The sequence below is a fragment of the Lampetra planeri genome, chromosome 22 (assembly GCF_965212315.1).
Source record: "Lampetra planeri chromosome 22, kcLamPlan1.2.h2, whole genome shotgun sequence".
In the NCBI taxonomy this organism is placed as follows: Eukaryota; Metazoa; Chordata; class Hyperoartia; order Petromyzontiformes; family Petromyzontidae; genus Lampetra; species Lampetra planeri.
In genome coordinates, this window is record NC_136128.1 from 9,278,270 (window position 1) to 9,304,753 (window position 26,484).

Genomic DNA, 26,484 nt, shown 5'->3' on the forward strand with positions numbered 1-26,484 from the left:
CTGCTACTGGGCACTTGGAGGCAGTCGCCCTCCAGCAACAGCGGAGGGCGCAGGAGCGACGCTCACAACAACGAGCGAAGCGCCTGGCGGGTAAAAACTAAAAACGCAGCCAGCTGGCGCTGCGGGGAGCCAGTCTACCCAGTCAGTCAACCCACGTGCAACCTGGGCTTGTCCCCTGACCTGCCATAGAGCCTTCGACACAAGGCCGTAGCTATGGAGTCAACATTGGTGGGGGGACCAAATCTTCCAGGGGGTCAGAAAAAAAATCGAAATTTGAAAACGAATTTCCTCCATTGGAACCTCATTTGCCAATAAAAAATATGATAATTGTTTTTTTTTACCCTTCTATCTGGCAACAAAACTAACACCTTTTTTTTTACAAGGAGTCATGTTTGCATAGACCAGATAGAAGGGTAAAAAAACAATTATCAACTAATTTCCTGCCTAAAATATTTAAAATTCACTAACACAGAGGATGGACTTTTTCACAATGTCTAATAGTGCATTGTATTACATTGCTCTGTTTTTTTCTTTTTTACCTTTTCTTGTTTCATTGTATGTAATGGCAGAGATTAGGGATTAATAAAGTAAACCATAACCACAATCATATAAACATAAATCTATTTATAGCAATATATTGGGGGGGGGGGGGGTCATTTTGAGCATATTTGAATATTGGGGGGGATGTGTCATTACAGCCTTGCTTCGACAACTTCACGTGGCCTCACGGTGCACCTAGCCTGGCACCAGGCGCCGTGGTGACGGCCCCGTCACCTCGTGGGCGCGTGAGCTCAGCCGCGGAGCGGTGGCGCAGCGATTAGCGGCACCCCCCCCCGCGCAACCCCCTCGTGGCCTTAATAGGTGCTCGCGAACAGCAGCTTGCCCCAACAGTCTGCCAAGGCTACACGGGGGATCTTTTGTCGTTAGTGAGCTCAGTCGATGCAACCCAAGACGATGGATACAATGTTTCGCCTAATGTACAGCGTTATGGGTCATCACAAAAACTAAACGGAACTTTTTCGTCAGTTCAGTTTGTCCTTCCCCTCCCCCGCGCGCACCTCCGATGGGCACGGTTGGCTGCGTGCGGTGCGAAAGAAGTTCAACATACACACGTACCGTAGCTTTCCCATCGTCTCGGTATGTTGTTTCGTCTGCGCGCTTTAGTTTGCTGCACTTGGCGAAAGCATGAGCCAATAATTCGCACGTCACGTCGCGTGCACCTTGAACGTTCCGCACCGCACGCGGACGCACGTGTCATAAGCACGATAATTAATTTTAATCAAGGGATGGAAGCATCGTCACAATGTTGGTTCCCATCACGAGTCTCAACCGTTGTCGATCGCGCGCTGTTTTCTCATTTGCAAATGCAATCGCTATGCTGACATGAAAGGGGTCAGGGCATAAATGGGTGGGAGCTAAATTTGGTCTGGCATAATTTGGTCGAGGCATTATTGGGTCAAGGAATAAATGGATGGGAGCATAATTGGGTCAGGTATAATTTGGTCAAGGCATTATTGGGTCAAGGCATAATTCGGTCAGGCATAATTGCTGTTCCACGCCTTGCATGCAAACGTGTCCATATGTTAACAACTGAGGGCTGCATTGAATGCGTGGCAACCACGGCTTGAAGTGGGTTATACATTCATGGGGGGGTGGGGGTGGAGTGGAGGGGGCTTGCCGCTTCACACAGCAAGGCCGTAGCCATGGAGTCAACATTGGGGGGACCAAATCTTCCAGAGAATCTGGGGATCCCCCCCCAGAAAAAAATGTAAATTTGAAAACGAATTTCCTGCCTAAAATATTGAAAAAATTCACTAACACAGAGATGGACTTTTTTATTTTTACAATGTTGTCTAATAGTATTACATTGCTCTGTTTATTCTTTTTTACCTTTTCTTGTTTCATTGTATATAATGGCAGAGATTAGGGATGAATAAAGTACAACCATAACCACAATCATATCAACAGAAATCTATTTTATTGCAATATATTGGGGGGGGGGACATTTTGAGCATATTTGAATATTAGGGGGAATGTGTCCCCCCCAATATTATAATTAAGGCCTTGTCACACAGGTTCCAATCCTGATGGCAACACAGCTGGCTGATTAAAAACACTCGTACTATTATTAATATATATTTATTAACAGAACACGTGTTTCCAATTCACATCGCACTCGTACAATATCACACCTGAAGTGGGTGTGCATTTGCTTTGTATCTGCACGCTCGCCAATGATGATGTCCGTCGTGGCTAACAATTGCATTTAGAAATCACCGAGACTCCGACCGGTCTCCTCGGAATGGGTTGACCGATGCGTCAACTCGTCAATTAATCTTGGTTCTGAGAGAATCACGATGCGTGCATCTTATTGCACGTGTAGACCAAAAACACGTAAATAGTATTATACGTTGTAATTCCACAAGTTGGAGCTACTTGATAGTTCGTCGCCAAACATTATCGATAATTGAATTTAGTACCCCAATCCCTCCCTCTGTCTCCCAGATGAACTTTGAGATGGCACACACTGTCTTCAAGATCCGTTATGATCTCGCCCCTGGTTACGTCTCTCCTCTAGCTCACTCTGCTCCCTACCACGCACTCCCCTACCTCTCTCTCCCCTCTCATCTCACTCTACTCCCACGAAATCTACCTCTCTCCTCTCGCTCACTCTGCTCCCTACCACGCACTCTCCTACCTCTCTCTCCCCTCTCATTTCACTCTACTCCCTTCCCCGCACTCTCCTACCTCTCTCTTTCCTCTCATCTCACTCTCCTTTCCACGCACTCTCCTACCTCTCTCTTCTCATCTCACTCTACTCTCCCACCTCTCTCTCCCCTCTCATCTCACTCTACTCCCTTCCATGCAACTTTCGTACCTCTCTCACCCCTCTTATCTCACTCTACTCTCCCTTCCATGCACTCTCCCACCTCTCTCTCCCCTCTCATCTCACTCTACTCCCTTCCACGCGACTCTCCCACCTCTCTCTCCCCTCTCATCTCACTCTACTCTCTTCCATGCCACTCTCCCCCCTCTCTCCCCTCTCATCTCACTCTACTCTCTTCCATGCAACTCTCCCCCCTCTCTCTCCTCTCTCATCTCACTCTACTCCCTTCCACGCGACTCTCCCCCCTCTCTCTCCCTTCTCAACTCACTCTACTCCCTTCCATGTCACTCTCTCACCTCTCTCTCCTCTCTCATCTCACTCTACTCCATTCCATGCGACTCTCCCCCCTCGTTCTCACCTCTCATATCACTCGACTCCCTTCCACGCACTCTCCCACCTTCCTCTCCCCTCTCATCTCACTCTACTCCCTTCCATGCAGCTCTCCGCTCCAGCTGCCAAGGCTTTCTGTTGAAGACCCCCCCACCCAGTCGGCTTTTACTCAGTGGTATGACCCTCGGCGTGCATAACGCGTTGTGCATAAATATGCATGGTGCATCAGCGACCTCTATTGAATAGACAGCTAATTGATTATCGATCGGAGACTGTGCTTTTGAAGGTTTCCCAAATTGCACGCGCACCAACGCGTAAATTCTGAACTTGTTCACAATCGTCCGCCCAGCAGTGCAATTGGGTACACAACAAAGACAAAGGTTCCCCCGTATAGCCGCCAACAGACTGTTGTGGCAAGTGCTGTTAGCGAGCGTCTATGAAGGCCGGCACGGCACAAGAGGGTGGCCAACACCACGCCCGGCCGCCTTTGTCTCACATGGGTAATGTTTTACACACTGCACCAGGTACCCGTTAAAGGCTAAGTCGACCTAGGGGAGGCCCCAGAACCGGTTAAAATATCCACTATTATTAGCCGTGAACCGAGTGTACCACTCGGTAGGTCGCTTGTGTGGTGGGATCAAGTGTGGCTACTTCCCACCTCTTCTGTTCAGCTTGGAAGAGGAGACCAAAATGCCCTCCAAAGCTCCCTCCAGTGGAGGCAATTTCAGGGCTGCCCCATGACCTCATATTTTTAGGTTGCCTCTGATGTGAGACACGTAAGTTTGTCTTGATTTTGGCAGTACCAATTCGAGCGTTGCGTTTAAACGCGCACATCAGTTTGTTCGTATTCGCCAATCCTGGTGACCCGCTCGTGCAAAACACATCAAGCCGCGGCACACTTCACACACCTGATAGTTGGTAATCAAAGCCGCACCGCCGAAGGACCCGACCAGAAGGGAGTTTGAGAAACGCCGCGTAATTTGAAGGTGCAGGCCGAGTTTGCCACTCAAATATTTTCCGTAACCCCGCCAGGCTGGCTTGGAGTGGGGGTTATCGGCGTAAGGCACTACCACTAGAATACAACACAAGGCACGCCTATCCGTTATAACAATCCGTAGTTACTGTGCCATATGTTTCTACGATCGTGGATCACCAACCGCACGACCGCGAGAACAAACAGGGCGAGATGGACGTTGAGAACCAAGCTCATGTCCAGGAAGAGCGTTCCGGATTGAACGCCTCGTGCAGTATGGGTGGCGGGGGTTGCGTGGAACCCGTTTCGGGTGTAGCCGTCGTGAACATTGTCACACCCGTGAGCAGTACGAAGTTAGGCCTAGTCGGGGGCCGGCTCGCGAACTTGCGCGTAAAATAACCACGAGCCAGTCGTTTGCGTCAAATTTCTCGTCAAAGATTTGCTTTATTTAATACTACCTGTAAGGTTAAATTGACATGTAATTCGATTACTGATCTGGTTACATAGAAAGGCAAATTACGTTTGTGCTGCTGCTGCTGCGTTGGCAGAGGTGCACGCCGCACAATTAACAATCACAACTCAACACGCTCGCCAATGACAACCCTGTGTGCCCTTAAAAGGACATGAAGTCTATAACAGGTGACGTTTCGGGCAATGGGCCTTCTTCATGGCACAACAAGGGTGGCATTGACAAATGTGTTGAGTTTTTGTTTTTTGATGACGTAAAAGGTTTGTGTCGCTTCTAATAGATGTATTTTGTTTTTTTTGCGTCTTAAAAATGTGTGTTAAACGAGGTACACCTTTACGGGTAATTATTTAAAAACGTCTTTATTCAATTTAAAAGCAGCAGTTTTTGTTGTTGTTATAATTTGCATAAACACTTCCCGCACACTCCTCTAGGAATACAGACCGCGTCATCCATCAAGAATTAGGCCCTAAAAATATATAAAATGGTCCAAAAAAAATTACATTTTCCAAACACACGAAAACTTGTGAATGCACTCTTAGGGCCGCCTCGTGCTCTCTTTACAGGCCCTTCAAAACACGTTTCAAGCCACCGTTACATCTCTCGCACCTCCAGAAAAAAACCTCTCACGCGATACAAACTTTAAGGGCCTCGTCAATTGCAATTCTCGGCGGAGGCCACGGTGGTACGCATTTCCACGTTCAATTCGTACAGCGATTGCACGCCGCGTTCAACCCGGCGATCGTCGAACGCTCCCCACGCGATGTAGACACGCGGCTGTTTTCGTTTCGTATTTTTTTGTTTTTCCTCGACGCCCTCGGAGCTGCGTACAAAGCCACGGCGTTCTCTGCGCCAAGCGGGGGGGGGGTGGGGGTGACATCGTCGGCGTTCATCGGGCGTGTGCGGCATCGCGCGTTGACAATTTAACATTTTAGGACGAAGCGAGACTCGGTTAACCTCGAAAAGACGGGCCGCAACAGCTCGCGACCGGGGGAAAACCCATAAACTAAAGGTGCGGTGCGGCATTTCATTCGCGAGGGAATCGCTTTGCAAAAATTTTCGGCGATTCATTTTTTTGCATTCTTCGTTATCGGAAACGGATAGGTGCCTATCAATGGATGGATGTCATCGTCGCTCTCTGTTGTTGCGTTGGTGGCAGCGTTGGTGGCGGTGGCAGCGGCGGTGTTGGGGAATGCTTCCTCCTTTGCTTACGACGCGTAGCGGCACTGCACCTTGCCGCGGCCGTGCTCGTTGCGCACGCACGAGCACTCCTTGCGCTGCGCCACGTTGCGGCCCGCGTAGCCGGCGATCGCCTGGCCCACGGCCGCGGCGTCCACGTCGGTGCGCAGTGCGTCCACGCTGAACACGGCTCCTGCACGCAAGCCACATGGATGACACGTGAGTATGTTGAACTTGTTTCGCACCGCACCGAGCCGACCGTGCTAATCGGAGCTGATGGTGGTGATGATGGTATTTCTATGTACGTATGTTGAACTTCTTTCGCGCACCGTCCGTGGTAATCGGAGGTGCGCGGGAAGGACAACAAACTAAACACAAAATGCAGTTGAAAAGAAATGAGTTTTCAATATACAGATCTGCTCTTCCCCCCCCCGCCCCCCGTTACCGGTTTTAGCAAATCCGTTGGGGCAAGTGCCACAAGCTAGCACCTATTAAGGCTGGCACGGCACATGACGGGACAGGTTGCGTGTGGTGCCCGGCCGCCTTTGTCGCCCCAGTGCTGGTGTTTACCCGCCACACCAGCTGCTCATTTAAGTTCGAGGTGACCTCAGACCGGTGCGGGTATATTCGTCACCGACATTGGCCGCGAGCAGGGAATTGATGTGGCTCGCTTCGCCGGCTTTCGTGGCCGCGGTGCGCCAACCACTGCGCCGCCGCTCCCCACCGCACGGTCGCACGCGGACCCACGTGCGCCACGGGGAAGGAGAACTCTCGCGCGAAAACTTCCACCGCTGCGTCACGCGATAATTCCGCTTTCGGCACAGGTGGCGGCTGAACCCTGCATTCGAACGTCGGATCCCAGTGGCCGCCGGCTCATTCCTACGACAACCCAAGTGCTCCCCCACCACCACCACCCAACCAACGCGGTAACCTCCCCCCCCCCGACCCGGGCGGTCCCGTTACATGCGCCGCTGTGGCCCCGTTACCGTTGGTGGAGCGGACGAGCTTGACGTAGTCGCCGCGCGGCAGCGGCACCACCTCGTCATCGCCGCCCGCCCACGGGCCGCCCTTGCCCGAGATTGGCTGCCCGTCGCCGGTCAGGCCCACGAGCGCCGACTTGGCGCCACCGGACTTGCGGAGCGCGCGGTAGTCGCTGAGCACGCTCAGCACGACGCCGTTGCTCTTGAGCAGGTGGTCGACGTTGGCCAGGTCCACGGACGACAGGAAGGATGCCACCTGTCCCCCCCCACACGCAACGCGCTCGTTAGGGCGACCGCTCCTTCGCCGGATTTTTCCCGCGACGCGGTTTTATTTTTGCTGCACAAATGGCGCAGAGAATTCATGGGGAAACTCGGTCGCGTTCGTCATTTAACACTCTTGGCCTAAAAATTAAGAAAATTAAGAAAATTATAGGCGATGGGCCCTTCTTCATGGCACGTAAAATAAAAAATCAGTTGTTTATAGGAAATTGTATTAATTGCTTGGTTATTACGAATGTTCTTTTGAGTCATACATTACATGTTTTAATACATTTTTTTGAGAGCATCGGTGCGAGCAGCTGGTGACCCCTCCACGTTCAATTCAATTACCACTCAACCACGAGTAAAATATTAAACCCGGTCACACACACAAAGACAAAGATCCCCCGTATAGCCTTAACAGACTGTTGGGGCAAGTCCTGTTAGCGAGCACCTATGAAGGCCGGCACGGCACACGAGGGAGAGGGTGGCAATCGCCACGCTCGGCCGCCTTTGTCTCCCCAGTGGTGATCTTTACACACCGCACCAGGTACTCATTTGTGGCTGAGTCGACCGAGGGGAGGCCCAAGACCGGTTCAGATAATCGTCACCGGTGTTGGCCGTGAGCGGGAATCGAACTCTGGCCCGCTGGGTTCGTAGCGCAGCACGCTAACCGCTACACTACTGTTCCACGCGCGCACACGTACACACGCAAGCACACACGCAACGTGCACACACGCAACGTGCACCGACCTGGTCGAACTCGGCCACGAGCACCACGAGGCGCGCCGCCTCGGGCTGGAAGTCGTATCCGGCGGCCGCCACGAGCGCGTCGTACGCCGGCGTACCGCTGGCCCCCGTGAACTCCATACCGCTGAGGGCCCTCTTCATGTTGGTCGCGGAGGTCCACACCTCGCCGCGCACCGCGTTCACCTGGGGTCGCCCGTCGCTATCCCTGCCACCGAACGTCACCAGGCCGTAGCGCGCGTCCTGCGACGGGGTTGGGGAGGGGTGGGGGGAGGTGGGGTCACGGGGGAGGGGGGAAAGGGGGTTGCGGTGTTACGCGACGTCGTGTTTTCCCGCCGCGGAGCTTCGGGGCGATGCGCCGGCTACGGATTGTGGGCGACGCGCGGTTCCGCGGTGGCAGTCGGGTGGATCGGGCGGCGGGGCGGGCAGGCCTGCTGCCACCTGGCGGTACCCGTTCGGCCGAAAGCCACGCTGCTCTTGGGGCGCCGCGGTGGCTAGGAGATGTTAACTACCTCGCCCGGTATGCAGGAGGTCGTGGGATCGATCCCGACCCTGACGCCTGCTGCATATTTGGAGTTTGCGTGTTCTTCCCATGGTCGTGTGGATTTTTCTCCGGATCCTCTGGTTTTCCCCTCCACATTTAGAATCAACGTGTGTTTAGACTATTTGGCCACTGTAAATTTCTATGTGACCATAATCCACTTTGTTGAGCTATCATTTGTGACCAGGTCGCTTCCGAAAAGAAGCTAATATCTCAGTGAGCCTTACCTGGTAAAATAAAACAAGTTGTTTATAGTTTTAGTTTAGTGCTTTTGAAATGGAAGCGAGAAATTATGCCGATTTACATTGCTTACCTTGATGCCCTGCGCGGAGAAGCTTTCATCCACTGCCTGCAGCAGCCCCTTGACCTTGGCCTGCTGCAGCTTGTTGCTCTGGTCGATCACGAACAGCACATCTGCGCTGGGCGCGCCGTTTACCATCCACAGGTCCTGCAGCCTCTTCCTGTTGCAGCGAGCTGCGGGGGGGATCGGGGGAGGGGGTGGTCACACGCGTAATGAGACTCAAATGGCTCCCGTCGTGTAGATCCTTTTGACTGTCCGCTGATGCTTCGAGGGCAGAGATATGAAAGTCAAAAGTCGTGAGTGCGGTGTGACTGCCATTGATTTTAATACGTCTGCAGCACGACACGCAGTGAATTGTGGGAGCGAACACTAGAGCTACATCACGACAACAGGACGCGCCCTGTGGGAGCCGGCTATATTCAGCCAATGCGTGTCAGAGAACTTCCATTCCCAATCGGAAATCACACCGCCGCCACCACAGTGAGAGTCGCAGACGTCTCTCACTAAGTGTGTGGCACCTGACAAGGGCGACACTCACCGCAGTCATCCGGGTTTGAGAGGTCGATGCCCTTCTGCTCACAGAGCATGCGGTAGGCGGTGGAAGTGGGGCAGATGTCGCTGCCCTTCTGGCACAGGCTCAGGAACTCTGATGGATCCAGCTCTTTGAAGCAGGGGTTGAACGGAGAGCTCGTGTTCATCTTGTCCAGGAGGTGTTTGCACCTGCACCGGCAAACAGAGGTAAACACACTTGTATAACCTACAGTTGTAGACGGTGCCGCAGTAGGACTTTTGGATGAGTGGGCGTGGGATTTGAGTGGGTGGCCATGGGATTTGGGTGGGTGGCCGTGGGATTTGGGTGGGTGGCTATGGGATATGGGTGGGTGGCCATGGGATTTTGGTTGGTGGCCTTGGGATATGGGTCGGTGGCTGTGGGATTTCTATGTGTGGCCGTGGGATTTGGATGGGTGGCCGTGGGATTTGGGTGTGTGGCTGTGGGTTTTGAGTGGGTGGCCGTGGGATTTTGGTGGGTGGCATAGATTTTGTATGGCTGGCACGGGCTTGGGTGGGTGACATCTGTGAAAAATAACTTTATAGCTCATCAGATTCCTCCAGTATAAATACATATTCAGATTTTTTTATTTTGATTATATAGCCAGTGAGCCTTACCTGGTCAAATAAATGTTTTTAGTTTGAGTGGGTCGCATGCGTTTTTGGAGGGTGGTTATGGGTCTTTGGGTGGGCAGCACGGGCTGAGTGTCGTTCCGTCGAGCGTCTCACCGTGGCGAGGAAAGCTGCCGGCGGGAGGATGGGACGACGCGCACCGAGGCACACTCGCTCGCTCCCGTCATCTCCCACGAGGAGAAGAACGCTGCCGTGTCCGATGCCTGGAACCCGTTCGAGATCTGCAAAGCGAGCACAGTGGATGCGTCATCGTTCGCTGCGTTCACGACTTATTTTCAAAGTTGCTCTGTGAAAAGCTGTTGTAGCAGTCGCTATGTTTTATTTCAATCGTACTATCGGCATCATGTCTCACGGGATTTCCCACCGAGCAGCGCATCGTCCTGTACGTTACAAAACCCAGTGCTGTACCACCATCTCCTGTACCGTCGGCTGACTTTGCCCTGGTTTCTACTTTGCTTCATTGCTGAATTTTATTCTGTTGCTTGTGACCCTTCCCGATCGCTTGAGTTATCGCCTGGTTCCCACAAAAATGAACGTGAAACCCATCTCCTGGTTAACATTGATGCCCGAGCCTACGACACCCGCTATCGCCAGGCGGCCTCAACATCCAATTACAGAGCCGTGCTCAGAGCCCCCTGCTTAGCTTCTGACGATTCGACGACACCGTGCCTGATGCGGGTTGTCTCTGCTGTAAATCGCTTGAGCAACGACAAAACACCACTCTCGGGCAGGAGGGGCTAATGCGGGGGGGGGGGGGGGGCACTTTCGCGGCCACCGCCTTACCATCATGTCGGTGGTCGGCTCGTGATCGTTGGTGCCCAGCAGGCCCAAGGTGCGCCCGTGGTACCAGCCGCTGAGCTCGAAGAGGAAGGTGCGGCGCACCGTGTCAATGCGCACGCTCGCCCCTGCGCTCGTCTCCACCAGCACGAGGTCGCCCTCGCGGGTGACGCTCACGCCGGACGACCCGTCAACGTACGGGATGTTGATCTTGTTGGACGGCGCTGCGGGGGGTACGCGGGCGCCAGCGGCAAGAGGGTGGGGTGGGGGAGGGGGCAGCGATGTTGAATACCGCAAGGGACCGGCGCACGTAGGCGGACGGACGAGAAGTTTCTGCAGAGTCGTGTGACTCGTTGGTATTCCTCAGAGGCGAGCTCTTATCGCAGTGACTCACGACCAATCCTGCAGCTCTCTGGGAGGAGGGCGTTTTTGGGCCCTGTGTCAGTTTACCGCATTCGACTCTGGGCGAATTGTCGATATGTCGACAATGCAGGCGGTGTGTCATTGCAAGGCGAGCAGCCAGTAGCCAAACTGGGGTGACGGTGAGGTCCGGAAAGCTGACAAGATCCCCCCATGTAGCCAACACAGACTGTTGGATCAAGCGCTGCTAGCGAGCACCTATTAAAACTAGCACGGCGCACAAGGGGGAGGCAGCGGCGTGGCCAAGGCCAACGCCCACCTTTATCTCCCCGGCGCTGATGCTTACACACCGGGGTACATATTTAAGGATGAGTCGACCTCGGGGAAGGCTCGGGACCGGCTCAGATATCTGTCACTGGCTCGCCTCGCCAGGGTTTCCGCAGCGAAGCACGCTAACCGCTGTGCCGCCACTCTCCGCGTTTGCGCGCGCCGCTTAAGCCGCGACGACTCCCGGCGACGTACTGTCGACGGAGACGGCGCCGGCGGAGGTCATGAATAGGACGGTGGTCGGCAGGCGCAGGGCGATGAGGCCCTGCAGCTTGACGAGGGTGAAGTTCTGGTCGAGGAAATCGTGCGCCAGCAGGAAAGCGCAGCGGCCGCCCGGCAGCTGCGGGGTCTCGACCACTCGGCCGTCGAACGTCACCATGTAGTCGCCGTCAGCAAAGACCATGGCCGACGCTGATGGTGGGCGGAGAGGGGATGCATGGGGCAAGGGTGGTTCGCAGATAGGATGATGAGAAACAGATTTAAACGATTACGTTGTTTCTATCTTTCATTACCTAGACCGAGGACATCGCCGTGCCTCATCTCGCGGGCCAACTCGCAGGCCGTCTCCCACAACCCCTCGATGGGCACTACCAGTCGGTCGCCCTTCCAAGCACCACCCCAGCCTCGTTCCTCGATGAGGCTACACGATCTGACCATGGGCGGATTCTGACATCGCTGGGTGCCGTAAGCGACGCCAAGCGGAAGAGGCCCCCAACGAAGGAATTCTGGTACATTTTTAGAGTGTCTTTTGTACCTGTTGAACATTTGAACTTCGTTTTATTATGCTAAATGTATATGTTTTTACGTATTTAGAGGCCCCCTCGTAATGTGAGGCCCTTGCCTGTAGCTCGATTAGCCTAGGCCTAGATCCAGCCCTGGGTCTGCCGTAGATGGGGGAACCGACCCGTTCAGGTCGATTTTTTTTTGCTCGCAGACAAATGGGAGCCGGGCTGAGGACACATGGGGAACGCTCCTCCACACGCGGCGCTGTGGCTCCTCCACTCGCTCGCTCGCACGCGGTTTACCTTTGAACGGGGGAAAGTCGTCCAGCGTGGGCAGGCCTATGTAGACGGTGGGGTCCATCGCGAACCACAGCGCGTTGTCAACGATCGCCTGTTCACAGACAAGCGGGGGTACGGGAGAATGAGAACGAGTGACGGGAAGCGGGGGGCAGGCAGGGGGATACGAGTGATCGTCTGTACACACGCTCGCAGGGAACAAAACGGGAACGCCACGACCGCCAGAGGTCGCTGGTTCCGATGGTGCAAGTATCTTGAATCCCACCCAGCAGTCCGTATATATATGTTTACGCGCGTATAGATGCGTGCACCCCAATTGGTCGATTGGCAAGTCATGTGCGGTGGGGATAAAGTGTGGGGACTCGCACATCTTCCCAAGATGTCCGGCTGGCGTGGACGAGTAGGCCAAAATCCCCTCTCTAGAGCATCCCAACTGCTGACGACGTGTGCAGTAAAACGGTTGACTAGTTAGCCACCCCTATCCCCGACCAGGATGACCCTAGTCTGACCGGTCATGGCACGGCCAGCTTTTCCCATTAGCAAGTGGCATGAGTGAGCATTTGCAGGGCTGTTCATTTACCTCGTTATATATTTTTACATTGACTTGCGTGATGACAAATGGGGTAGTCGAATTTGTATTTTATTTGGCAGTATGTACCAATTACAGCTTTGTGTTAAACGCGTACATTAAACCACGTTTCTAGTTAATGCGTAAATTAATTTGTATATGAACGGAAGCTGCATGGGTGCAGCTTTTGTTCGTGTACGAATCAAGCTACTGCACTCTTCGCGCGCCTGATAGTTGGTAATCAAAGGTGGGACTGCACCTGATCCCTGTACGGTATCGATCGAGGAGGGGGTCGCTCACCTTCGCATCGTTCACTCCCTGGCGCAGTTTGGGGATGGCGTCCTCCATGGTCTTCTCGAGGACGGCCAGGTTGGCGCTGATGAGCGCGCGCGTCTGCGCCAGCCGCTCGTTGATTATCTGCCGCCCGATGGCCACCGTGCTGTTGATGCCGCTCATCGCCTCGTCCCTGAGGCGGGGCAGCTCGTCGAACGAGCGCCACGACACGACGCCCTGGGGCAGCCGGAGCGACAGACGACCGGGCCGCACCACCGCGTAATCGGCGAGGGCGCCCGAGACGGCGCGCGGCAGCCGGCGCAGGAACTCAACGAGCGAGCGGGCGAGGCCGGCGTAGCGCTCGAGGGACGAGTCGAGGGCTCGCGACGCCCGCTCCATCAGCCCGTCGTAGGACTCGGCGAAGCGCTCGTACGCCTCCCGGATTCGCTCGCGTGCCTCGGCCGAGAGCCGCACCACCCGGTCGCCGGCGCTCGCCGACACCTCGCCCAGCTTGGCCGTGATGGCCACGACGAAGCGCTCGACCGCGCGCTTGGCATGCGCCGACAGCTCCATCGCCTTGGCGCCCATCTTCTCCGGGCGGTCCAGGTTGACGGCGCTGGCGACCTCGCTCAGCTCGAATGCCAGCTTTTGCACGAGCGACAGGCCGTCCTGGTAGTACTTGGGTCCCATCTGGCGGAAGTAGTCGAGGACGGTCCGGACGAGCGCCACCGCGCGCCCCTCCACCTCCCAGTACTTGAGGTTCAAGTCCAGTGCGGTGCCCTCGAGGTACTTGCGCTGAATGGCGCGGGCGGTTTCCACGATGGCGTTGTAGTAGCGGTTGAGCTCGTCGAGCGCTACCTTCACGGCGTCGCCGATCACGACGAAGAACTCCTGCGTCATGTGGTGGATGTAGCGCAGCTGTTCCGTGTCACGCAGGCTCAGCATGGCCCTTGAGGCGCCGGCGGCGTAGTCGTAGTTGACGGCAGAGGAGTACGCGCGCTTCGCGTCGTCCGCGAGGGAGCTAGCCTTGGAGTAAGCGTCGCGGTACGCGGCCTTCACGTCCAGGCTCTGGTAGGCCAGCGCGGCGCGGTCCGCCGCGTACCCAATGGAGCTGTCCAACGCCGCCGTCAGGTCGGAGCCCTTCACCAGTTGGCCCGTGAACGGCTCGCGGAACTCGAGTTGGTTCAACTGCAAGTACAGGTTGTGGTACGCGACGCGCAGCGCCTCGAGGATGGCCTCCCCGGCTTCGGTGGTGACCTGCAGCGCGGAGCTGAAGAGGCGCTCCACCGTGTAGTACTTGTTGGAGCTGGCGATCTGAAGCCGCGTCTGCTTCAGCCACTTGGCGAAGACCTCCAGGGCTTCACTGGCCTTCTCGAAGCCGTCCTTCAGGCCTACGTCGATCCTCACGACGAGGTCCGACGCCCTCTTAGCCAGCTGCCGCAGCGACGGGCGGATGCCCTCCTGGATGTTGCGGATGGCGGTCACGAGGTTGAGTTGCATCTGCTCGGCGAAGACCCCCACCTTGCCCAAGAGCTCCTGGATGAGGCTGCGTAGTCTATCAGGAATGGGCTCCACCGCTTCCCTGGCCCTGAGGATCGCCGAGCGCAGATTTTCCTTGGAGGCATCGAGCGACTCCTGTGCCCGTGACGGGAACTCCTCCAGCGTGAGTCCCAGGTGCTCCGTGTGGTACCTGGGGTGTGGGGGACGTGTGGAGAGGGGTGGCAGGGGCGATCACTCGTTACTCGCCGTGGCGGGCGTTCTCGTTTCGCTAAGGGAGGTGCGGACTGGCAGTGACGCACCTCTTCCATGGCACCGATTCATTGTCACAATGCTTCGCATGTTGCAGAAGGGTGTTCTGGTAATTGTTGGGTGTTCCTTGTTTTGCATTCAGAGTGTTCCATGTGCTCGGTGCGTTGCGTACGGAGTGTTTCATGTGTTCCTTGTGTTCTGCATGGAGTGTTCTGGTGAGCGGGTGTTCCGGGTGGGGGGGGTGTTCTGTGTGAGGGTATTCCGGACGACTCCCCGGGCGACGTACTTGTCGACGATGCTGTAGAGGCTGCGGGCGGCGCGGGGTGCGCTGCGGCGCACCAGGGAGGCGGCGTCGTGAGCCATGCCCCCCTTCCAGTGCGACTCCACGCCCAGGATGTCGGGGGTGTTCAGTGACAGCGTCAGCAGCGCCAGCTGCACGTCCGACTCCGGCGACGCCTGTCCGCCGCACGGCACGAGGGGCGATCACCGTCAGCGGCGGCACAATAACGGCCGCGTCACAGACGCTCAGCGATCGCCATCGCAAACGAAGGGTAGCAGTCATTTGCGCGTGTCCGCGGTTTCCGTAACGCTTCTCTGACACACGCGCGTCCTCGGAATTGTGTTTAATTAGCGACGCCCAGATGGGCAGCTTGATAAGACAGATGGGCCGACGAACAGACAGACAGACAGATGAATGGACAGATATATGGATTGACGGATGGATGGACTGACAGACTGACAGACGGATGGACAGACAGACGGGTGGATAGATGGACGGACAGACACACGGACCGAGCGAATGAATTGGTGGGTGTGTCGAGGCAGGGGGTGGGGGCTCACCGTGTCACGGGCGTACACCTGCGCACTCAGCACCTGCGGGCTCTGCCTCTCGGCCACGAAGCCCAGGAAGCCGAGCGAGGGCGACGACATGGACATGCGCGCTCGCGCGTTGCCGTAGCTCAGGCGCATGCTCGCGTCCGTCAGAGAGGGACTCAGCACATCGATGGTCGCCTCGTACATCTCACTGCATTCAGCGCAAACCATTCCCGGCACGGGTGGGTGCTTGAGCGATTATAGACGGGTGGGCGGGTGAGTGGGTGAGTGAATAGACTGGCGGGTGAATTGGTGAGTGGGTGGGTGAGTGATTCGATGGGTGGGTGGGTGAGTGAGTGAGTGAGTGATTGGGTGAGTGTTTAGATGGGTGGGTGAGTGGGTAACTAAATAGATGGGTGGGCGAATGATTGGGTGGGTGGGTGAGTGATCAGACGGGTGGGTGAAGGAGTATGTGAGCGATTTCTGGGTGAATTAGTGAATTAGTCTGCGTTCGGCTGAATAAGCGCACGGTTGTGGGCGACAGCAATCTTGTCAACCGCAAGCATTTCATTCCGTTGGCCATTAACCACACCACAGCACACATTTCCGAACGCACTGCACGGCCGCGCTGTAGCGGGCAGTCTTTACTTTACACTTGACTTCACTCAGCGCATGCGCCGTGGAGGCCGCTCACTCATCTTACATTAACATGCTAATTTTCACCGGGCAGGCCTTTGATTGGTGGAAAACCAACCACCATCGTGGTTGCTACCCACCACTTACATTAGCTGCTGAAATTTGGGCTACGCTCATTTCAAACCTTTAGAAGCTAACCCCCTTTTCCTGATGACGACCGCTTGTGTTGCGATAGAAACGTCGTAGTTTTTCAACGGTTTTACTTAACTTGATTCCTCTGTCGTGGTCAAATCTTGTAATAAAAATTTCGTCCACTTCCCGTTGCCCAATCAATTCCACATTTTGCACGCGTACTCAGATCCGGTGACAATGCATGCCAGTATCAAACTCGGCATCAATTAATCAATGTAAAGCAATTCATATTTAGTATGGACGCCTTATCATTTATACATATTTGTGTGTAGGTCAAAAACGCCGCGGTCCCTAAACTGTGGAATCGGCTCGCACAAAAAGCAAGCGCCGCGTGTCTCAGGCGCCATTGAGGTACTTCTCGACCACGAGTTAAACGAAGTTGTTGATAAAACCGTTGTTAAAAAAAAACTTTTTTAAAGGAGTTTATTTGTTATTTTCTTTGAACTTATCTACGTGACTTTACCGTAACACCCAAAGAATATAGCCTTTACACTTTCAACGTGCGGCCGGGAGAAACCGTGCGGCGTCAAACCTGGTTTCGCTGTCAGAAAAGGTCAGGACTTCCAGCAACTCTACGGTGAGCTCGGGGTGGGAGAGGCTCGCTTGAGTTCTCATCTCACTGCCGTCCTCCTTGGGCGAGATCTTGGACTTGACTGCAAACGGCAGAAAAAAATACATTGTGAAAGATGCATCAGCGACGCCTCCCTGACAGGGGGCATGTCGCAACGATCGATGGTGGCTGCTTCGTTGGGAGGCCTTCATCCAGTGGCAGATTGACTACGACTGACTACGACACCGTACGTATGGTGAAACTTCTTCCGCATCGTACGTAGCCAACCATTCTAATCGGAGCGCGCGGGAAATGACCATTCGTATTTTTTATATACCAAAGGTACAATACATTTATTATAGACGCTGTCTTTCCGACAGACCTGTTCTTCACCTGAGGACGGCTGCTTGCGTTGTGGCCGAAACGTCGTGAAAGAACCAAGAATATGAATCCCTGCAGTCACGAAAGCTTTAAATCGAAACATTTATTATACTTTTTGTTTCAGACGTTAATTAATATTTTTACTTGTGATATTAAAAAAGGTAAACTATCCGGATTAAACTACCTTAACCCTAAGATCTAAATGCCCTAAAAAAAACCTTATACCTGTAGATGCGTTTAAAATGTTTTTTTTTAATACGTTCTGGTAAGATGAATCATTTTGCATTCCTGGTATTGAGAGAGAGAAGTGAATGCGTTTTGCCACCAGGGGTGCTGGGTGGGGGGTGGCTGGGTGGTCAGGTGAAATGTTTAACTCTGCCGAGTGGTCCACGGTGCTATAACTATTTTGAAAAACACCACTCCAGTGGAGGCCCCTTCCACCAGCAGTGGCATGAGCGAGCAACTGCAGGGGTTGTGCCTTGACCCTGTTACGTATTTCCACATTGGCTTGATTGCAATACGGTGTGAAAGCGACGACGGGATTTGTGCTGGACGTGCGGCGGTGCGTGCCGCTCAAATCCACCGCCGCTCGACCGCCGCTCCTCCTCCTCCTCACCATCCACGTCGAACTCCAGGAAGCGCAGCGTGGAGCTGGCCGTGGCGTCGATGATGAGCAATGCGTCGGGGTCCTCTCCGGCGAACGAGCTGTACGAACACGTCACGTTGTAGACCGGCGACTGCACCTTGGCGCTGCCGACGAGGCTGCCGAACGCCGGCAGCGTCACCGCCGTGGGCAGTGCCAGCCGCAGGGCCGGCACCTCCATGCTCACGGCCGGCAGCGTGAGGGTCGGCAGCTCGAAGTTGGCGACGTACGAAAACACGTCGTCAAGCCTGAGCACGTAGTTTGGGGAGTCCAGGCCGAGGAACGAGAATGCCGGGATTTTGAGCTCCTTGGGCAGCGTGAAGCTCTGGATTTCCACACGGAAGGCGGGCACGATGAGCTGAAAGTAGGGCACCTTGTAGTCCTCCATGGCCACGTACTCGAGAGTCACGTCCAGCTGGGGCATCGGTATTCTGGGCAGCGCGGGTAATTCGAACGCGAAGGAGGGCACTCGGAGCATCTTCGGCACCTGGATGTTGCGCAGGTCAACTCTGTACGGTGGCACCACGATGCTAGTGAATGGCACTCGGAATGACTGCGTCACGAACACAGTGGGCAAGGTGATGTCCCACAGGCGCACCGTGTACGCGGGCACATACACGTCAAAGAGGGGCACGCGGAATGTGGGCACCGTGAATTCCTCGGGGAAGTCGAACAGCGCCGCCAGGTTGTCGATGTCGATCGTGTATGGCCCAAGGGACATCTCGATGAATGGCACGCGGAACGCTGGGATGTTGATGAACATGGGCGGTCCGGCGACTACACTGTCGAACACGTCCCTCAGCACGGCCTGGATGGCCGCCGGTATCTGCTTTACGAACTCGGGCACCCTCAGGCGAATCTCCGGGATGCTGACCTTGTAGCCGTTGCCCTCAGACATCACAGGCAGCGCCAGCACGTAGCCGTTGAGGTTCTTGGTGTACTCCACCGACGAGGCGGCCCGGAGCACCTGCACGTCACGGGTCTTTGTCGTCACGTCCATCTTGAGCACATCCCACAGGCTGCGGCCGTACACGGGCAGCATGACACCCTTGAGGAAGGCGGCGTGGCCCTGCAGTGACGCGTCGAAGCTGCAGCGTGCGCGTGCACGCTCGTTGGAGAGCGCTGCCTCGTGTGCGTACGCGACGCTGCCCAGCTGTGCCTCGCCCGTCCACGCCAGCTGCTGCTTCTCTGCGCTCACGGCCAGGCTCAGGGACTGCTTGGAGGCGGCCTTGGGCATCAGGCTGCTGCCCTGGCTTGCCTCGCCCTTGGCGAGGCCCTTGAGCTCCCACTGCACGAACTCGAGACGCGCCTCGGTGGTCTGCGTGCCCTGCGTGCTGAAGGCGCCGGCGCCACGCAGCTGGTTGCGCCCCATGTGCTTGGCGATGGCGTAGAGCCGCAGCGGCGACATCTCCAGATCAGCTTCCTGCTTGCCGCTGACGTCCCACGCGAGTCCCGAGGCATGCGACGCCTTGCTCTGCGCCTCGTTGCGCAGGGCTGAGCGCACGCCGCGCTGGTCCACGTACAGGTTGGCCATGTTGTCCAACTTGCAGGAGAAGGCGTTCGCCGATGAGCTCTGCTTGAACTGCGTCGCGCCGGCAAAGTTCGAGTCGAGCGAGAGGCTGAGCCACGCCACCTCCGCCGTGCCATTGTGCTCCAGCCTGCCACTCAGGTCCGCCTCCAGCTCGAGCGCCGTCACCTTGTAGGAGAGCACGTGGCGCACTCGCACATGTGGCCGCTGCCTCGTGCTGGCATTCACCGCCTGCTTGAAATCGACGCGCAGGTACGGCATGTCCACCTTCACCGCCGTGTCAGATGTGAGCTCGCCGACGCGCTTATTCACCACGGCGACGCCGCTGTGGGAAACCTGCGCCGCACGGTGGGAGAGCGCGAGCACCGTCGATAGCTTGATGCCGCGCTTGCGCGACAGCGTCGCCGCGGCGCTCAGCTCGCCATTCAGGATGGTGTGCTCCGACGCGGACGACGCCGACAGCTTGGCGACGATGTCGCTCTGGTTGTAGACGCCCGAGTTGATGGCGACGGCGATGGCAGAGCACCGGAAGGTGAAGTCGTACGTCAGGTTGCCCATGGCCGGCAGGTGCAGCGCCGTCGGAAGCGTGCGCAGGCTGATCTCCGGTAGGGATAGCCGGCGTAGCGCCCCGGGGATCTTCATTGGAGGTAGGTTCACCCTGGGCAGCGACAGCTCGTACGATGGCACGCGGTAGCCGACGAGGGGCAGGTAGACACGCGGGGTGCGGTACGACTGCGCAACCAGGATGCTCATGTCCGGGAGCTCTACCGTGTAGGGCGACACCTCCATGTTGAGCAGTGGCACGGTGAAACCTGGCACGGTGAATCGCTTCGGCACGTTGTCGGCGCCCATCGCGCGTGTCTCGTCGTAGGCCTCGCGTGCCCATTGTAGCGTCGCGTCGCGGTAGCGCTCAAATGCCGCGTTGGCAACATGGCGGGAGCGCTCGACAGCATAATGCAGCGCTGGCACAAACGGCAGGCGCACCGTGTGCCACTCCTTGTTCTTGGCGTACTGCAGCTGCGCGGTCACATTAAGCGTTTGCTGCGGCGTCCTAAGCAGCGCCCCCAGGCCTGTGCGCTCCCAGATCTGGAAGTTGCGCACCTCGGGCGTGCGGTAGTTGGTGTACGGCAGGAGGACGGACGGGAGGCTGACCTCTTTGCGGAGGAACTCCAGGTTGGCATTGCCACTGACGGAGATGCGTGCCCCAGCGCGCTCCGCGTTGTTGTCGACCGACGCGTCGTGGAGGTAGCGGTACTGGTTGAAGTCGCTGCCGAACGTCCAGTCGGCATGCTGCGCATCCGGTGCCAGTGACACCGTGAAGTTGTTGACCACCTCGACCTTAGCGGTGAGGCGCAGCGGCAGCTGCAGCTTCCCACCGCCCAACGTATTGGAGGTGAGCAGCAGCTGGAAAGGCTCGGCATGGAACGTCGTCGCGCTCGTCATCTTGCCGGACGTCAGCTTGGTGCCAACAGCCGAGTGGCGGACGGTCACGTCGACCCGCAGGCCCTGCACCTTGGCATTCACCTGCACGCTGCCACGCCCCACGCCAGTCAGCACGGTGTCGCCGTTGTGTGCGTACACCACGCGGTCGAATGGCACCACCTCGAGGGTCGCCTCGTGCTTGAGCGAGCCGAACTTTTCCACCGAGTCCACCTTGCCGGAGAGCAGCAGCACCGCGCCGTCGACGCGCAGCCGCGCCTCCGCCTTGTGCGTGCCCTCATGGGATGCGCCGTACACCGTGCCCTGCGCCTCGCCCGTCGTCACCACGTCTGCCTCCAGCTTCGTCCCCTGCACCATGAGCTTCGCCGTGCTCCGCACATTCATCGAGCCGGCGGTGTCCGCCGCGGGCACGTCCAGAACGTGGCGGTAGCTGCCCGTTGCCTCCCAGGTGACGGCGCGGTTCAGCGTGAAGGTCACCACAGAGTTCGCCTCGCCGGTGTAGGGTGCCGACTTAGCCGATGCCTGCGTGTTGAACTGGGCCGTCGCTCCCGAGCGGTCGACGGTCACGTCCGAGCTGTGCGTCAGGCCGCAGAGGTCATGCGTCAGCTTGGCATTGGCGCTCAGCTCCAGCCGCTGGAGCCGCGGTGCGGAGAGCCGTGCCTCCGTGCTCACGGCAAACGCAAGGAGGCTCGACGTGGATGTAGCCTGCGCGTTGGCAAACGAGCGCAGGGCCGGCGAACCGTACACTTCTGTGGAGTTGTGGAGTCCCGCGGTCGCAGTGAGCGTGTAGAATGGCGACATGACCTTGAGGTTGGCGTTCAGCTTGCCCAGTGCTGGCAGCTGCATCTCGTGAGGGATGCGTGGCAGCTGGAACTCGGGCATCTTGATGAACTTGATGTCGTCCAGGTTCAGCTGGGGCAAGTTGAACTCTGGCATACTGATTTCAGGGAAACGGAATTCTGGCACCACCAGGTACTTCTCGAAGGGGATGTCATTGAGCGTCAGCTCTCCCATCTGTGCCGTGGAATCTTGGATTGCCCTGTGGACCGTGGCCATGTCCATGTTGCGGATTTTGTCGAGGAACTCGATGATTTGCTGCTTGATTTTCTGAAAGTCGATGGTGATCGGCTCGACATGGAACTTGCCCAGGAAGGTGAAGGCCGGTAAGGAGATGCGAGTCGGCATCTCGATGGAAGACAGCGTCTTCAGGTCGATGAGGTCCGGCGAGAGGTAAAGGCTGGTGAATGGCACGAAGAGCGGCGGCGTGTAGATATATGTCGAGATCTGCATCCTGCGCAGGGCCCTGAGGCTTACTTCGGTCCTGTGGAACACGTGTCCGAAGAGCTTGAACCGCGGGATGATGAAGCCTTCCTCGAGGTAGCGGAGGATTTTCTGGATGACCTCCTGGATGTCCAGGCTCACGGCCAGGGTGTTGAGCTGCTCGACCGCATCTGTCACCGCCGCGTTGATGTCGAACTCGGCGATGGAGCGGGCGACGTCCGAGATGGAGGCGGTGGCTCCCTTCCAGAACTTCTGCATCTCAGCTTGGATGTCGGTCTCCTCCATCCTAAGACGGACGTACTCGACGTACTCCAGGACCCAGTTAGCCACCTGGCGAACGGCGGGTTTCTCAAAGAGCGCTGAGACACAGTCAGTGACATAGGCCTCCACGTCACGCATGGAGAACGATTGCATGTAGCCGGAGAGGTAACTGGACACCGTGTTCACTCGCTCTCTCAGTTGCTGCACTCTCTCAGGGATGTTGAACTCCTGCAGTTTGTTGTTCACCATCGCCGTCTGCTCCCGAAGCCACAAGTTGGCCGTGACCACGAACTGGTTATAGTCAAAGCTCTCGACATGCTCCAGGGCAACCTTCAGGAGCTCGTTGAGACTCTTGATGAAGGCCGGGTAGTCCATGGACGTGAGCTTCTGGCTGATGCTGTTGACCGCCTGGCTCAGCTTCTCGAGGTAGCCCTTCAAATCGATGGCTTTCATGTCACGCACCATCCTCTGGGCCTTCGCACTAAGCTGGTATTCTGAATCCAGGCCCACCAGAGTATCCCTGATGATGTTCAGATTCTCAGAAACCTCGTAGTTCTCGACGAACTGCATCAAATTCTTCTTGCCATTCTGCACCATCTCCCGCACCCTGTACGTGGTCATGAAGTTCTCCAGGTAGCTGGCGATCTTCTCCATCTTCTTCTGCATCTCCACGAAGATCACTTGCTCCATTCGGGCTAGGACTTCACGCACGTCGACTGACCGGATCGCCTCCTGGATCTGCCGTGCCGCCCGATCGACGTCGAACCGCTGCAGCCACTGCTTGAGGTCATCGAGAGCCTGGATCACCTTTTCCTGCATGTATCTCCCTCCACTCGTCAGTTCGGAGAGGTCCATGTTCCTGACGTTGTCCATCAGCTGCTCGATGGCCTTCATCAGGGTGTCTGTGAACCCATACTCGCGATCAAACTCCTTAACCCTCCGTACTGCCTGCTCGATGTACAACTGGATGCTTTCCTTCACTTTGTCGCTGTCGAGTGCAGACAGTGGGTAGAAGAGCACTCTCTTGACCCAGGATGCCACGTTTCTGGAGAAGTGACGGAAGCTTTCCATCAGTTCTTGGGCGGAAAAGTCGCGGGGGTCGTAGTTCTGGAGGGCCAGCAGGAGCTGCCCCTGCACATGCTTCACCTTGTTCTTCAGCTCCAGCTGGTCAATCGCATTGTTAATCTTGCCCGGGATCTCGTCCAGCACCCTCTGGTACTGCTGGTAGTAACGCTGGATCTCCTGACGCGTCAGCGAGTTCCTCATGTTGTCCAGGACGGCACGGATGCAATTGCGCAGCTGCTCGTAGAGTGCGGGCAGGCTCTCCACGAACGGGATGCTGATAACGTGGACATCCTGGTTCTTGTCGTAGCTCACCGACGCCTGCACGCTGAAGTCCTGCGGGCTGCTGATGACAGCGCGGTCCAGGCCGAGGCTGGAGATGACGTTGTAGCTTCGGGCGGGCCGTGCTACGTTGAGGAATGGCAGCATCAGTGCAGGCGTCTGGATGTTGATGTCGAGGAAGCCCAGGTTGACCGTCGACTGCGCGCTGAGCTTGGCGCCCACACTGAGCGGGTCGTTCTGTGCCTCCAGCTTCTGCACGTACCGGTTGTCATTAAGCTCGGCCGTCAGCTCCCAGTCGGCGCTCTGCTCCGTCGGGTTCACCTGCGCGCCCAGCTTGTGGCGCAGTAACGACACGTGGCTGCCGCCCGCGACCTCGTGCTGCGTCGACCCGCGGTACTCGTTGGAGAGCACCAGCGCGAGCGGCTCGGCCTGCACGAAGAACTTGTTGGACAGGCTGCCCATGTGCTCGCCATAGGCGCTGAGGCTGCCCTGGGAGTCGGTGATGACCTCGTAGCTGAGCGAGTACGGCAGTGCCGCCCCGCGCGCCACGTTCGAGAACTTGAGCGCCGGCGTTTCGCACGTCGTGGTTGCGCCCACCTTGCCAGCGAGCCCGGCGAACTCCAGGCTGAGCTGGTTTTGCAGCTTGCCGCCGTTGAGGTTCGCGACGGTGTCGAAGGAGGCTGAGCCGGCCAGGTCGGCATAGCCCAGCTTGTATGTGTGCCGCACCTCATTGCCGGAGAAGTCGCCGGACGCGGAGCCGCTCACCGATGCAGTGAGGAAGCCGGCCTTGGCCGCCACCTGGTTGGAGAAGGAGGCGCCGAGGACCTTTACCTCGTCGACGGCGGTGAGGTCGACGGACCACGGCGCGACCTTGAGGTTACAGCCGTGGTCGACCTTGTTCTCGGCGTAGGAGGCCACGGTCTTGGTGACAAAGCTCAGGCCTGCCCTGTTCAGCTCGAAGTTGACCGTGCTGCTTGAGTCCGTCTCCAGGATCTGCCCGGAGTAGGCACTGACGAGGACCAGGCCGCCTCCGTCGAGCCTTCCCTCTGCGTTGTGCTGCACCTTGCTGCCCACCGCCCGTCCCACGGTGTTGGTGGTGACCTTGAGGCCTGACGCACGGGCGCTGCCCTCCGCAGTGGTCTCCAGCATGACACGGCCGCTCGTTACCACGGCGTTGGCACTGCCCCCGGCGCCGGCCGCATCCACGACGAGCGATGCCTTGTAGGCGGCGCGGCCGGGCGCACCCACGAGGCTCGTCTCCACCGACACTTCCAGGCCCTCGGCCGTCACGCCGGCCGTGAGCATGTGGTCAAAGCGGCCGCGCGCGCACTCAGCCTTGTTCTCCGTGCTGAGCCTGAGGGCGCCGGTGGCATACGCGGCGTCCAGCTTGCTCGTCACGCCTACGCCGCCGAAAAGCCCGTCCGTCTGCCCGGAGAACGATGCCCGTTCCTCGCCCGCGTCAAAGGTGGATGCGTGCGTAAAGGAGGAGCCCAGCAGGCGGCCCTGGAGCGTGTCCTGCATATGGAACAAGCGGCCGTCCCACATCACGCTCAGCACGTTGGTGACGTTCTCCTCTCGGAAGGCCAGTTCCGTGCGAACGGCCAGCTTGTCTGCGCGCAGCCCCGATTGCAGCTCAACGCGGTTGCGCGACTTGAGGTCCGCGCCGACGGTCAGATCGTTCGACGCCACCATCGAGTAGCGCGACCCGTCGTAGTCGCTGCGCCAGGTCGCCGCCAGCGAGTGGAAGTCGGAGTCGACACGGAGCTCGCCATTGAGCATGTGGTCGCGCGTCTGGAAGTTGACGGTGCCCGACGACGACGATGCCACCTTGGCGCGGATGCCCCGAGGCAGTTCGGCGCTGGCGGCCAGCTCGCCGGTGAAGGACGATTGGGTGGCATCCCCAGTCGCGGACGCGACGACGTTGGCGGTGGTGGTCAGCAGGCCGGTGGCAACACGGTTGGTGAACTCGGTCTTGACGTTCAGGCCCTCGCTCATGTCCGCGGTGCTCTTGTAGCTGGTGGTCAGGTTCAGCAGCTGGCTGGTGATGGTGTTGTCCGTGCGGATCTCGAACGCGCTCCAGTGCTTTTGTGACAGTGCCGTGTAGCCTGCAGAAACACGCCGCCGTCAGCGCGAGCGCCAAGTCTCACAAAAGGCCGTGTCACTCCAACCCTCGAATCACCGCACTCATTCCCAATCCATTCCCGCATCACGGTGGCGAAATGTCAACTTCCTCACCTGGTATACAGGAGGTCGTGGGTTCAATCCCTACCCTGAAGCCTATATATTTGGAGTTTGCGTGTGCATTTAGAGTATTCGGTAAGCCACTTCGTTTAACTATTATTTGTGGCCAGGCCACTTCTGGGCCTTACCTGCTAAAATAAAAAAATAGTTTATAGTTTTAACTACACGAAGGCCCTCGCTATCTTCAAGATTGCCTGTGGATGCACTGCTGCTCGTCTCACTCTACTCCCCTTCACGTTCTCTCCACTCCAGAAACC

The 26,484-nt window shown here is 57.0% G+C and overlaps 1 protein-coding gene across 1 annotated transcript in view; it reads right to left on the bottom strand.

Annotated features, from left to right (window-relative positions):
- Positions 1 to 4,609: 4,609 nt before the first annotated feature.
- Positions 4,610 to 26,484, bottom strand: part of APOB (apolipoprotein B) — a 48,286-nt gene continuing 26,411 nt past the window's right edge. Inside the window, exons 27-40 of the mRNA XM_078604386.1 lie at positions 18,106 to 26,091; positions 17,091 to 17,211; positions 15,758 to 15,941; positions 15,204 to 15,373; positions 13,196 to 14,858; positions 12,334 to 12,421; positions 11,504 to 11,719; positions 10,628 to 10,845; positions 9,941 to 10,065; positions 9,201 to 9,382; positions 8,675 to 8,835; positions 7,827 to 8,063; positions 6,822 to 7,071; positions 4,610 to 6,028 (exon numbers count right to left, since the gene is read on the bottom strand). Of these exons, the coding sequence (XP_078460512.1) occupies positions 5,865 to 6,028; positions 6,822 to 7,071; positions 7,827 to 8,063; positions 8,675 to 8,835; positions 9,201 to 9,382; positions 9,941 to 10,065; positions 10,628 to 10,845; positions 11,504 to 11,719; positions 12,334 to 12,421; positions 13,196 to 14,858; positions 15,204 to 15,373; positions 15,758 to 15,941; positions 17,091 to 17,211; positions 18,106 to 26,091 (11,765 nt within the window). The 3' untranslated portion in view covers positions 4,610 to 5,864. The remainder of the gene's footprint in view (positions 6,029 to 6,821; positions 7,072 to 7,826; positions 8,064 to 8,674; positions 8,836 to 9,200; positions 9,383 to 9,940; positions 10,066 to 10,627; positions 10,846 to 11,503; positions 11,720 to 12,333; positions 12,422 to 13,195; positions 14,859 to 15,203; positions 15,374 to 15,757; positions 15,942 to 17,090; positions 17,212 to 18,105; positions 26,092 to 26,484) is intronic.